The sequence below is a fragment of the Megalopta genalis genome, chromosome 7, assembly GCF_051020955.1.
Source record: "Megalopta genalis isolate 19385.01 chromosome 7, iyMegGena1_principal, whole genome shotgun sequence".
NCBI classification, from domain to species: Eukaryota; Metazoa; Arthropoda; class Insecta; order Hymenoptera; family Halictidae; genus Megalopta; species Megalopta genalis.
This window is the reverse complement of record NC_135019.1, coordinates 22,583,540-22,596,783: the sequence shown is the minus strand read 5'-3', so window position 1 is coordinate 22,596,783 and position 13,244 is coordinate 22,583,540. Positions and strand designations below refer to the sequence as shown.

The window sequence follows — 13,244 nt, the reverse complement described above, 5'->3', positions numbered from 1 at the left end:
TACAAATGTTATTTGGTATGGAGAGGGACGTTATTAGTTGATATAAACAATATTCCTATAGGTGTAGTGGTGAGGGAGATATTGAAGTAAAATTTTAATATTTTTAAATAGGATCCTGTATTTTTGTATCCATGATATAATAGCGTTTGCTGAGTCGAATACAATGACCTACAACGTGGTATCATTCCATGTAATAAAATGACAAATGAAATGCATATGCGGCAGATGAACGCAAATTGCTAGCCGAACTCTACGTTACTGTATCAGCTAACCGTATCGAACGATATCACTTCGATTACGCAGTTTTTTATTCTAACAGTTAATCTGGGAAGTGTCTACAATAAGTCAAGGAATCGCAAAAAAAAATAAAAAAAGAATAACAGAAAAAGTGCTAAAACGTGTCGAAAGAGAATTTTTAAAGAGAATGCAAACATGTACTCTTAACGATGTTGGACATATTGAAGGACAATGAATTGATAAATACTTTCTACCACAAATCGAATAGTGGTAAATGAAAATTAAAATTAATTTATATACATGTTGTTATAAGAAACAAAATAATCGATTTGGTAGAAATGGATAGCATAATCGTGTAGAAACCAAAAGGTAAGATGATCGATCATTTTTAGAGCATCATTTGATAGCGCTAGTTGATACAGTCGCGTAGAGTTTAGCTAGCGACATGCATTCATCTGCCGCATATGGATTCCATTTATGTCATTGTATTCGTCTTAACAAACGCTGTTATACTTTGGATGAAAAAAATACAGTCCCATTTAAAAATATTAACAAGTTAAGTGCGGAGCCGATATTGCTGAGCTTCCTGTTGAGGCGACGGGCTAGCATTATTTTTGAACCTTGATACTGCCAGTCTCGTATGCCGATGCCGTCCAAACAATACATTATGTCATTACGGCTGATGCCGTCCAAACGATAGGTACGCTGTCAGTCGCTGGAAACTAACGCCACCCAAACGAAAAGTACTCTGTCAGCCTCGGGGAACTGACGCCGCGCTTAACGTATTAATTTGATTTCGATATCTTCCCCACCACTGCATCTGTTTATATCATCTAACATCCTCCTCCATACCAAACAACTTTTGTAGGAACATATTTTTGATAACTTCAATCCCCCGCGAAGTACCCCACCGAATCAAATTAAATGGATTACCCTGTATATATTTAAAAAGCAATATTTAAGAATTATATGATTATTATATTTTAAATGAGTCAAATTGCCTGAGTTCATAGATCTAGTGTTAATAAGTAATTACAATGTTACTGTCCGTATCTTATCTTGAATATACATAGTACAGATTCTCGTCGTCAATGATTCACAACTTTATTGCATTTCACTCAAACATTCCATGATTGCATTGCTGCTTTCTACTACTGCTTCTGTGGCACGTGTAGCAAACATTCCTGTGACAAAACTGGTCTGCGCGGTTCCAGAACTCAGCAACCAACGAAACTTTCAGCAGAGACAAATAACTTTTAATATGACGAATTTTCTCTCTCTATGCCATAAATTCATGTCGAAAAAAAAATGAAACAGAAAATCGTTCTTACACGTACTTCTTTTTCTAAAAAGTTACAGTTCGTATTTACATCTACGTGTGTTAATAATCGTGTTAATAATATTTAATATTGTTGGAGGTTAACATATGAGCACGTGAAGCGTTTGTTTTGATTTCGGGGCTTCGGCAGTATCGCGATCGAACTGTAGAATGGATTATGATGCCAGGAGATTGTAACCACCGAGTGTTTTGCGGTTTCGTGCGACTCTCAGGACCCCGTGCGGTGCTTATTTCGTTTAACAGACTTTTATATACAATTACCGACAAAAGTGATCGTACACCTTTTACAACGTAATAACTTTTTTAAAACTCAACTAAATGACTTGAATATTTTTTAGATGATACAGGGACTAGTCTAACAGACGATGACTGAAACGCCTTTTTTAAATGTTGCTATTACTTCAGATGACAAAAAAGAAAATAAAAATCTCTCGTTTTTTAACTTTTTTATCTTAGCCTAAGTGCTGAAAACCTTAATCTTATCTAACCTTAGTGCTGAAAATTTGATCGAGTTAAAGGTGTTGAAAGATTTAAAAAACTACAGATTTCTTCCAGTTTTTGGTAAAAATTGTGATAAAACTGCGATTTTTACCATCTTTAATTTGTTATAACTCATAACAACGTTAACTGATTTCGATAAAATTTTTAGCATGCATATAAGTTACCGAGATCTACGAGACGCATTTTTTAAATTTCCGTTAAACGTTTGTAGAGATGAAACGTTCATGAATAATAAGTGTCATGAATAATTAGTAGTGTCTAACAGTGCGCGTGTATGGTATAACAAATCATAAATATATTTGCAAAACAACAATAACAATAGACTAATCACGATATAACAACAACGAGAAAACGATAGCAACACTAACGAATGAAAATAGCAATAACGACATAACAACGATAATTATTCCCAACGAAAGAAAATATCACGGCGATGCGTGTTCAACGCTTTCTAAAGAACTCGCCTCGACTGTTAAGGATATACGTCCCAGTCGACGAGTTTCCGAATTGCTAAAAAGAAGGAGAGACAAATTCGTTACCCTTGAAAACGTAGAGAGAATTACCTCTCATAAAACAATTTCGGAAAAAGTTGTCGCTTGTAAGGACTCTCCAACAACAAGGCCCAGCATCTGGATTTCATCACTTTTACAACGGGTCTTTGAGACCTGACGAGTTTTTTAATTTTCTTTGTCATTCCAAGTAATAGCAAAATTTTAAAAAATATCATCATTGTCTAGTAGACTAATCCCGCTATAATCTAAAAAAATTCAAACTACTCAGTCCAGTTTTAAAAAAGTTATTACGTTTTAAAAGGTGTATGAATAAACGTAAGTCATTACGTTATGTGGGCCATTAACTGTATATATATACATACAGTTAATTACTTTATATTATATTATATTATTAATACATTGAATACGCAAGTACACACTGTGCTGTGATTGTTCAATTTGAATAATCATTTTATTTTAAGGATTAAACTACAACAAATATAGTTATGTACATTGATTGAATCGACAAGATTTTATTATACTTTCTGCATGCAACATTTATTTGCGTCTAAAAGATCACAATATACATTTCTACATAAATCAAACTACAAGAAGTATTTAAAATAAAAAGTATGAGTGAAGTATGTTTTATTTCAATCAGCTTTGGTAGACAGTACCAGCTGATCCCTTCGCAAACGGAGATGCATTATTTGTTTGGAGGTAGTATTTACCTGCCCTGAAAAACAGAATAATTTACCAATATTGAAAAATATGAATCTAAAAAATAGATTGTGCCGTGTATTTTATCATTCGTCAATATTTAGAAATATGAATATGAAAGATTGGATGAAAATGTCAATTAATCAGAAACTGCAAGATCTATCTACATCGTCGTACATTATTCTTCAGATGAAATCCAAGCAGTATAAACATTGAACTTCATTAAACTAAAGAATGAATTCTATGAAAGCGTTATACTAACGCTGAACATGGTGTAGCATAACTCATAGGTATTGTATCAGTTTTATTGCAACTGCCAGCCTTAAAGTCATTCCAACTACTGCACTTTACACCCATAAAAGCGTTCGGATGTGCCTCCGGGATCTAAAAACATAGTAATCGCATACTTGAATCAGTTGACAAATCATCGTTTACTTATACAAAATAAATATAAATAGAATGAGAAATGCCTCACATTGGATCAACCACGGTGAACAGCCAGATTGTTCTCGCATGCCACCGTTTGGATAGATGTCTATGTGGTTGCAGGGTTGAGGAGTTCCATATACTCCCATATCGGTGTGAATACATATTACACAAGCTGCATCAGATGCAGATAGCGAGGGGCAGGTAATATTAAACAATGGTCCGGCTGGATCACCACCTGTAAAAGAAGCAGTTTCATATTAAAGTGTCATATTTAGCAATCAGGAAGAAGCATAATAATTAAGAAATTTTTCTCGGAAAATTATTTGACATTTCCTCGAATGAATACCTTATTCAAATGTACATATATAGGGTGTCCGATTTTAATCTATAAGTGAAAATAATTCATTAACTCGGACTGACATAATTCATTTTTCTGTAAGTGGGCGCGTACAAGACAAATGAAGGTCAACTTTGTTTTTTCAAACGGAATTACATAATTTTGAATACACTTATCAGTTGAGTCCATCGTTCCGAAGAAAAAAAATATTAGACTTCATATATCAAAAAATTATTAGTTTACAAGATACTTGAGTGCAAATATTACAAAGTGATGGTCGTGTAGATATTGACTGCTTTAAGGTGACAATGAATTTGACGACTAATTTTGTGAACCGATAAGTGTATTCAAAATTACATGATGCCCTGTACGCGTACACTTACAGGAAAATGAATTATGTCATCTTGTAGTTCCTTCGAAACAATTTAATTTCTATGCGACACATTTTTTATGCAATTTGTAATTAACGAGTTCTTTTCATTTATAGATTAAAATCGAAAACCGTAATTACACCGTATATGTATTACTTTTGCCGTGAAATCCTTCTCGCGAGTGATGGTCTTATATACTTGACTCATATAATTATACACTTGACTCATTGATTTATATACTTGACTTACAAGTAATTTGTAAATAAAAAATTTAATTTCCTCAAGAAATAATTATTGAATCTGTCATTCTACAACTGAGCTATCTATAGTAATAAACAAGTATTGATAATAAGATTTACTTTCCTTAGAGTTTAAATTACTTATTTGTATAAATTGTGTAACGTAATTTTGAGGTGCAAAAGAACTGTGGAAATATATGTGTACCTATTATCACTGGTAGAGAGCGAAGAATAATTTGCGCCCAATGAAGCCGCAGAGTTGTGAACCCAAAGACATTCCAGAGAGTATTAATTTAGTTTGATTCATTCCAGCCGCAACCATATCATTTATACTTTTAGCGACAATTGTGGCCACATCATCGAGAAGAACCACTGCCGAAATATAATCTCTCTGTGAGACACAGGTATAATCACATGATATGACATTGAAATTGGAACTATTTAAATAACCTGCAACAATTAAATGAGTATTGTAACAGTAGTATGGTGTTTCTATTATTTGTGTTCGACTATGAATTAATCTGCTATGTCACTATGGTCTAGTATATTCGAAATGTATACAGAGTGTCCCAAAAGTCATTCGCAGTCGCGAAATTGCTATCGTAATAAAAAATATAAATATAAAATATAATTCAATATACAAGTTGTCCCAAAAGTAACTCGCAATCAAAAAATAAGTCTTTCCTGAGGAAATTTGGAGTAACTTTTCCTTACTGTGCAGACGAAGCCCAACTGATCTCGCCTCTCACCTGTTTGAACAATTTAAAAACCAAAAGAATCTGTAGTACGAGTCAATCATTATACATATGTATATAACGCATTTTGAATTTAAATTAAATTGTACCGTTTACTATTGCTTTAACTTGAGCAAGATCTACAGGTTCGATGTAACCAGGAAAGTGTATCAATGTGATTGCTTCCAAATCCATGTCCTGGAGAAGTTCTGGCCCTTGTGCAACATTCTCAACTTTAGAACTGCCATTTCTGAGGAAAAGAGAGTTCATTACGATTTTATAATTTCGCAACCATATAAATTCGTACCATCATTAACAACTCTAAAGTAACATAAATGTATGTTTCCTAATGGAAAGTAATAGGAATAGTTACCTAAAATTGAGATGAAACTTTATGTTGCAATTAATTGAAAACGAAACTGTAGCTGCAGACGAAATGGATTGTAATTAGTATGTACTTACTGTATTAAAACAGTCAGACAAATCTAAAACAATTACAATTATGATTGCAGAATTCTAAAAATCACAATATTCGTATGCGATGTAAAATTCGGTTGTAGAATTGAGGGGAATAACCGAATTCGATTGCTGTCAAATAGCTTAAATAGCTTGTTGTATTCAATAGAACGTGACAAAATATTTCTCTTTTTAAACAAAGCATTATCGAGGTGCTTACTACTCAGAACAGAGAAACTAATGACGAAAATGGCAGGAAGTCGATAGTTCGTCATTTTGGAAGTTGAAAATCAAAACGAACGTGATTCTGTGTATTCAATCTACTCATAGTCGGCATATATAGTCTCGATTATCAGTTTCAGCCTTATCTGTTGCCTCTTTATTCTATAATTATGTTTTTTGAAATAATGAAACTTCCTGGTACTTGATAATAGCAAGCTTTTCAAAGTAATTACAATGTTACCATGCATATCTTATCTTATACACAATGCGCGCGCTCGCGCGTGTGTGCGTATGTGTGTATATGTGTGTATGTGTGTGTGTTGCGAGTCGAGGATGGTGTGCGAGCGAAGCGAGGTAGCGTAAAGAAAGAAGGAAGATGGGCGACGGTAGTCAGTGTCCAGCCTCGAAGTATTATACATCGAACTTTGCACTAGAATATATATTTCTTTCTTTAAAATATTAAATTAAGTGATTCTTTAATCGAGATCCCGCATACATATAGAACAGATGATCCTCGTCAATGCCACTCCTGTGATACGTGTCACAAATTTTTTCTCTACAACGAAATTAATCTGCATGATTCCTGAAATTATCGAACAACGAAATATCCGTCAGCCCACTAATAACTTTTAGTATAATTGCAGTTACGTGTCACAAACTATAAACTGAAAATTTGGACTATTCGGAATTAAATGTTTGAATTCTGCAACAGGTGTTTGCCGTAATAGCTGCAGTCTGAATCCAAATTTATGCGCAAGCACTCGAAACGAAATTCGAGGAAACAGACATAAAACAACATTTGTATTTAACAAAGTTAAACTACAACTGCTGATATATACAGGGTATTACAAAATTATATGTCACGACCACCATAGCAGGATTCTACACCTCTGGATCAGTGGAGATCTATTAAAAATATTTCGCGCAAAATTGACCATAACTTTACATCATATAGTACTCGTCAGGAGGAACAATAGACTCAAAGAAACCATGAGTCGTAAGTCCTCTCTTTACATAAAAAAACGACATATAAAAATCATACGTCACGATCACCACAACCAAAATTGTGGTACAACTGGCCAGGTAGTGATTCTACATACAAAAATAAATCGAGTAAAAAGAGTAACATTTCGTTTTAGAGAAAAATTGAATTGAAAAAATAATACTATTTAACAAGAATCAAATGACACATCTGGTCATGACCTACCAAATCTACTTTTCGTCATACTACAAGTCACGTGAAATCGACGCATCTTTTAACTCAGTTTTTTCGAAAACGGAGCCTTAAATGAAAATATATTTTTCTTTTTCTTCGTCTTATTTTTGCATGTAGTATCACTATCTGGCCGGTAGTACCACGATTTTGAGTGTGGAGGGCGTGACATATGATTTTTATATGTCGTTTTTAACATCATTTTTTATCTGTAGGATTGACTTACAACCCATGGTTCCTTTCAGACCATTGTTCCTCCTGATGAGTACTATATTATATAGCAACAAACAATTTGATCTTAATTTTCAAGATCAAGGTCAATTTTACGCGAAGTTTTTTTTAAGATATCTCTACCGATGTAAAAGTGTAGAATCCCGCTATGATGGTCGTGACAGAATTTTGTGACATCCTGTATTATTGATTAACACTTTAGTAATTAGCCAAGTGAAGAATAAACTTGGTTTATTTAACATGAAGCGTTTATTTTCGTAGTTATTGTTAGTGTTTTTTATATGAGTCTAGAATATTATTTTGTTGCATACTTTAAAATCGTGTAATGCAAATGAGAAGATACCGACAGTGTAAAACGTAATTTATAAAATAATTTCTGTCACCTTTTAATAACAAGTTATTTTTAACATTCATATACATACCTATGCATGTATCAAAATACATATGCCTACGTTAAAAATATTTAGTGTCGTAATATGAATCGAGCGCGTGTGCATTCGTACATGGAAGAAGTAGAAAAGGTCAGCCATGGGCAGACGCATTAACCGGTAACTTCTAAGCAAAGTTCGTAATCAGTATTTCGGTAACAATATAAATTTCAGTCATAAACTACAACTCAACCTTTTTTATTACTAAAATTCTAGATTTCAATATTTTTTAGCTTGAACGAAAAATGTTATTCGAACTAAAATTTTGTTAAGAGCATTTGACAATGAAAGAACAGTAAATAAAAATATTTTTATTTTAAAGATAGAAGAATTTGAATAATGATATTTGTGTGTGTGTGTGTGTGTGTGTGTGCGTGCGTGTGTATTTAAAAATAACAAAAAGATTCATGCAGAAACATTTATTGGTCTTGCAACTTTGAAAGAACAGATATTATTACTGTACGTATCCTAGAAAGGACCATTAATATTTTTCCAATGTTTCTTATAATTTAAGAAATGCGAAAGCAAGAAATATGCAAAATCTAGAGGAAGAATGGAGATTCGAGTGAGGGATCGTAGGTTATGCCAGCCATTCCTCTCGCATAAGGTTTATGCTTGTTTGTTTGAAGATAATATTTGCCCGACCTAAAAAAGAAAAAGTAGGACTTAATATATTCACTGATTAGAAATATGTAAACTATCTAAAATATCCCAAGAGTTCAAAAATGAAAATATGGTATAAATAGATTCATCATCCTCTTGTTAATGTCAAAAACTAGTCTGAATTCTCATTAGTCGAGAACGAAGCAAAGTTTTGGGACTATGTAACGGTAAATTGGGGCTAGAAGTATATAAAGTAAAAAATGTAATACTAACGCGCTGCACGGCGCATTTTGTCCAAACGGAATTACAGCCGACTTATTGCACTTGCCGATTTTAAAGTCGGCCCAACTATCGCATTGTATACTAGGGAAACCATGTGGATCTAGCGCAGCCTCTGCCGTAAATTCCGTTGCCCTTTCGTGACTGCACGCGGCTGCAAAATTTGATGAAGCAATAATTAAGAACGAAGATTGATTAGCAAGAAATCTAGCGTACAAGAATTCTATAGACCATACAAAATTTGAGAAGAAAGAACTTTTAATTCGACTTTTGTGTTTCGCAATTGATGCAGAAAATTGACGTTGTAATTCTGTAAAATTATGATGGCTGTGAATGTATTCTGCAATCATTAGTATATAATAATAGTGTCCTAAAATTATGCTACTTCCGGGAAATGAGGGATTCCTGTGGACATTTGAAGCCACTTTTTTAGTAGCAAAAATGTAATCGATGGTTTTATTTACGAATTATTTTCGAAAAACAATGGCCAATGGGTTGCGGGCTCGATTGGCGCGAGGCGGTCAAACCAACGAGCAGGCGAAGTCCAGTTCCGCTCATTGGCTTGACCGTCTCGCGCTAACCGAGCTCGTCTCTTATTGGTCACTCTATTTCGTTAATAACTCGTAAACAATGCCGCGGTTAGCATTTGCGCTAAGGAAAAAGTCACTTCAAATAACCTCAGGAAGGTTAGACTCATTTCCCGGAAGTATCATAATTTTGGGACACCCTTTATAGTAGAATGCTACGGAAATACTAGACGCACAATAATTCTTCCAACAATCACATTTTTTTCAAACTGCAGAAACTATCCTTGCACTAATGATATAATATAATGATATATTATTTATTATTTTTGTCTGTCATTTATTTGTGAGGCTTAAATAAAAAAATACGTTACTCACATACGCTCGATAAGAACGTACAACCAGGTTGATTTCTACTTCCACCGTTGGGATAAAAGTCTAGATGACCGCAAGGTTTAAAGGTGCCATAATAGTATTCGTCAGTGTGAACACACTTCACGCAAAGCGCGTCAGAAGCAGACACTGAGGTTCCAACGAAGTTGAACAATGGTCCGGCAGGATCCAAAGCTGGAAGCGAAGAACTTTGATTAATACATTAACTGCTAAGCTATACAGGGTATTCCAAAAATGTCTCGCAATCCGAAAGTGGCGCGTTCCTCAGGTCATTTGAAGCAACTTTTTCCTTTACAAAAATTTTCTCCGAGGCACCGTTAATGAGTTATGTGTATATACCAATGAGAGGCGAGCTCGGCTGGCGCCAGGCAACCGAGCCAATGAGCGGAACTAGGCTTCGTGCGCTGATTGGCTGGGCCACCTCGCGTCAGCCGTACTTGATTCTTATTGGTCACTGTTTTTCGTTAATAACTCATTAACGGTGCCTCGGCGAAAATTTTTGTAAAGGAAGAAGTTGCTTCAAATGATTCGAGGAACCCGCCATTTCCGGATTGCAAAACATTTTTGGGACACCCTGTATAATATTCTGTTAAATCTGCGAATAACGCGTTATAATAATACCCATTACAATTTAAAAATTCCAAATAAATAATATTTAAATACATCTTTTTACGATCTCCAAATCATTTAAAATTTATTTATATGAAAGAATATCATGTTACCGGTGACTGACGCGATCCGGGTGAAAAGTATAGTGTCACCGATGACTGACATGACGGTTAACATGTTAAGAGTCTACCACTATTACTGCTAAGACGGAATTTTTGTTATTGTAACATAAATCCCGAAGTCTCTGGATCGCTAATTTTTATAAACTATAATACTATTATAATTTTTATGAATTATGCGTCGAGTTTGAATTAATTTGAATACTTATTTAAAGAAAACAATTCTTCATGACAATACAAAAGGAAAATCGCGAGAAGAAGGCAATTAATTAAAGCAAATGTTTCTAATTATTGCAGTTTCGTCTTGTATTGTCAAGGTTATTTTGGTGATTATTTATATTGTCAATCGATCTTACACACCTAGTAATTCATGAACTTTAAAGGGTAATCTGCGTGCTACGTTTCCCATAATTTGAGCACCCAGGGAAAATCCACTTAGTATTAGGTCCTCTTCCTTCAAACCAGCCCGCACTAAAGTTTCTACAAAATACCCTACAACACCGGATACAGCGCCGGCCAGTAGAACTGAAGTCGGATAGAAGTTGTACGTGATAAATCTGTAATCGATTGCTAGGACATTGTAATCATAACCGGTCACATAACCTGCAACAATTTCAAAAATAAATGTTAGACTCCGTTACTATTTCTTTATATCATCATGCACTATTGTCATTTCACCATTCTGTACTGTAAGATGTATAGAGAGAGAGAGACGTTCAAAATTTTTCCTTTATAAAAAATAATGTCAAATTTATAATTCTTTATCAATACAAACCCCGTAATAGATCGGTGACAAATGGGTCATCTGTCGACTGTAAGTAACCGTGGCAATGTATTAACGTTCTTTTAGTCGCATTAAGCTGATGTGTAACAAGAGCCCCATTTGTTGGTTTAAACTTCATAGCAGATAGATTTCTGAAAGAGAGAATTCCTTAATTACAATTTTATCACTAAAAAATTTGAAAATATCACAAGAATTTAAGGGTATTTTGTTATATTACTATCAACTTATTAAAATTATACACTTTTATGTAACATTTGTTCCTTACTCCTCGAAAAGATATGCGGTAATTGTATCGAGAGGAAACGATAGCACGTCTTTGGCTGCTTGCGCAAATGCTGTAGGCACACTTTGCGCTGCCGACAAAGTTGCATCTGTAGATAAAACGAAATTACAATTGCTATTAGCATATGAACATGGTGATTATTTTAAAACTACTCACGATTATTTTAAAAAAATTCGACTAACGGTGCGTAAACTTATTAAATTTCATATATTAATTAATACCTAAATATAATTGTTACTATATCTAATTACAGTAAAATCTCCCCAATAGTCGCGCAGCTTGGAATCGAAAAATGAATAACTTAGGCCAGTGCTTGGAACGCCTTGGCACGCAAAATATCTGCTGTCAGGGCTACGCCTCCTGACTATCGCCGAAGCATTACGTTCCCCGTGGCTGTGAACTGATGTTAGGAGCGTGAGGAGCGAGATAGGTACTGTGGCGGTAGTTAGCAGGCGTAGCCCTGGCGACAGATACGTTGCGTGTCGAAGTATTCCGAGTATTGACTTAGGCAATCTAGATACGATTCTTCGAGCTTCGCGGCTCAGCTTTATAATTGCCGACATCTCGTGACGATGAGAGAGAGAACAAAGATTGGAACAAAGCGGCCAACATGTCGGTGTACATTAATACAAATACACGACAATGCTAGAATAAAAACAATGCTTTAACTTTCTTATTCCTAATTTTTTATACATGCAAATTTTACTAACATATTGTTCAGATTCTTCCAATTAAAATGAGACCAAACACAATATGCTCTATATCATGTTTGATCTCATTTTAGTCAGGAAGCTATCAGCAATATGTTAAAAAAAAAAATTAGTTTTAAAATGTTAAAATTAAAAGAGTTATGTTACTATATTATGAGTTGTCATTCCGGGAATTCTAGTCAAAGGAGCTAACCAGACCGACTCCGTCAAACCTTAGCATAGGCGTAAGAATTACGGGTATAGGCGTAAGAATATCACATGGACAATGTAAGCAAGCCTCTAACACAGACTATTTAGGGAGAATTTACTCTACATTCTTGATCACTAAACTGTAGACCTTTTTATACAAGTTATAAATTAAAATGAAGAACAAATTATTTCAATTATCAACAACATTTCTTGTACTAAAAACATAATGAAAGATGCCCCTTAAATCTAAATACTCACATCCACAACTGCAGATCACTAAGATAGAAAGAAGTTGGTTTATCGCCATGTTGAAGGTCTCGAGTAGAATTCAACGGTGCTTTGGGGTATATAAAGCGTTTTAACCATTCTTACCTAATGAATTATTTATTAGGTACACTATTATCCATCATGCAATTATTGCATATTCATATTTCGTGAAATATTCATGTTGTAGCACCACGTCTACATGGAAAACGACTTTTTGTTGCAAAAATTCGATGCTGCCATGTTAGCATTTTAAGAATATATTTTTCCCATGGAATAATAATCCTTTAGAGCTTCGCAGGCCAAGCAAATTATTCATTTCAAATGATTATGTCGCAACGCATCAAGATCAGTTCAATATGATATATGTAATACGTACAAAAATTACAGCTTTCAAAAGGGGTTTGAAAAATATATATTTTAAGGTGTTGGACTTCGACTTGTTTTTCAATGAGAGTTTAGACAAGTATTCAACATGTTAATTCTGAAAATTCTTATATATTAGAATTATTTGTTACACATAATATTTATTGTACAAT

General features: G+C 34.2%; 2 protein-coding genes and 1 long non-coding RNA gene across 9 annotated transcripts in view; 1 reads left to right on the top strand and 2 right to left on the bottom strand.

Annotated features, from left to right (window-relative positions):
• LOC143259846 (RYamide receptor) overlaps nucleotides 1–13,244 on the top strand; it is a 284,265-nt gene that overhangs the window by 139,810 nt on the left and 131,211 nt on the right. The window lies entirely within an intron of this gene.
• On the bottom strand, nucleotides 3,082–8,270 carry LOC117225246 (uncharacterized). 2 transcript variants are annotated; one of them, XR_013033851.1, is made up of 5 exons: nucleotides 5,509–8,270; nucleotides 4,870–5,413; nucleotides 3,764–3,952; nucleotides 3,551–3,672; nucleotides 3,082–3,304 (listed from the first exon to the last, which is right to left on the bottom strand). It is a non-coding gene; the product is annotated as an uncharacterized LOC117225246 (long non-coding RNA). The 2 variants fall into 2 exon arrangements; XR_013033850.1 differs by lacking the exon at nucleotides 3,082–3,304 and having other exon boundaries at nucleotides 3,342–3,672.
• Nucleotides 8,353–12,790, bottom strand: LOC117225235 (lipase member H). Its single transcript, XM_033478607.2, has 7 exons — nucleotides 12,700–12,790; nucleotides 11,525–11,630; nucleotides 11,251–11,390; nucleotides 10,836–11,078; nucleotides 9,733–9,921; nucleotides 8,825–8,984; nucleotides 8,353–8,593 (listed from the first exon to the last, which is right to left on the bottom strand). The coding sequence occupies exons 1-7, from the start codon at nucleotides 12,746–12,748 to the stop codon at nucleotides 8,491–8,493; spliced, it is 990 nt and encodes a 329-aa protein (XP_033334498.2). The 5' UTR covers nucleotides 12,749–12,790; the 3' UTR covers nucleotides 8,353–8,490.

Excerpts from the sequence above, each read along its gene's own strand:
- LOC117225235 (XM_033478607.2), bottom strand. The coding sequence starts at position 12,748 with ATGGCGATAAACCAACTTCTTTCTATCTTAGTGATCTGCAGTTGTGGA. Across the intron at positions 11,631-12,699 it reads AGTGATCTGCAGTTGTGGAT|ATGCAACTTTGTCGGCAGCG; the intron begins GTGAGTATTTAG and ends TTTTATCTACAG. Across the intron at positions 11,079-11,250 it reads TGTCACCGATCTATTACGGG|GTTATGTGACCGGTTATGAT; the intron begins GTTTGTATTGAT and ends AAATTGTTGCAG.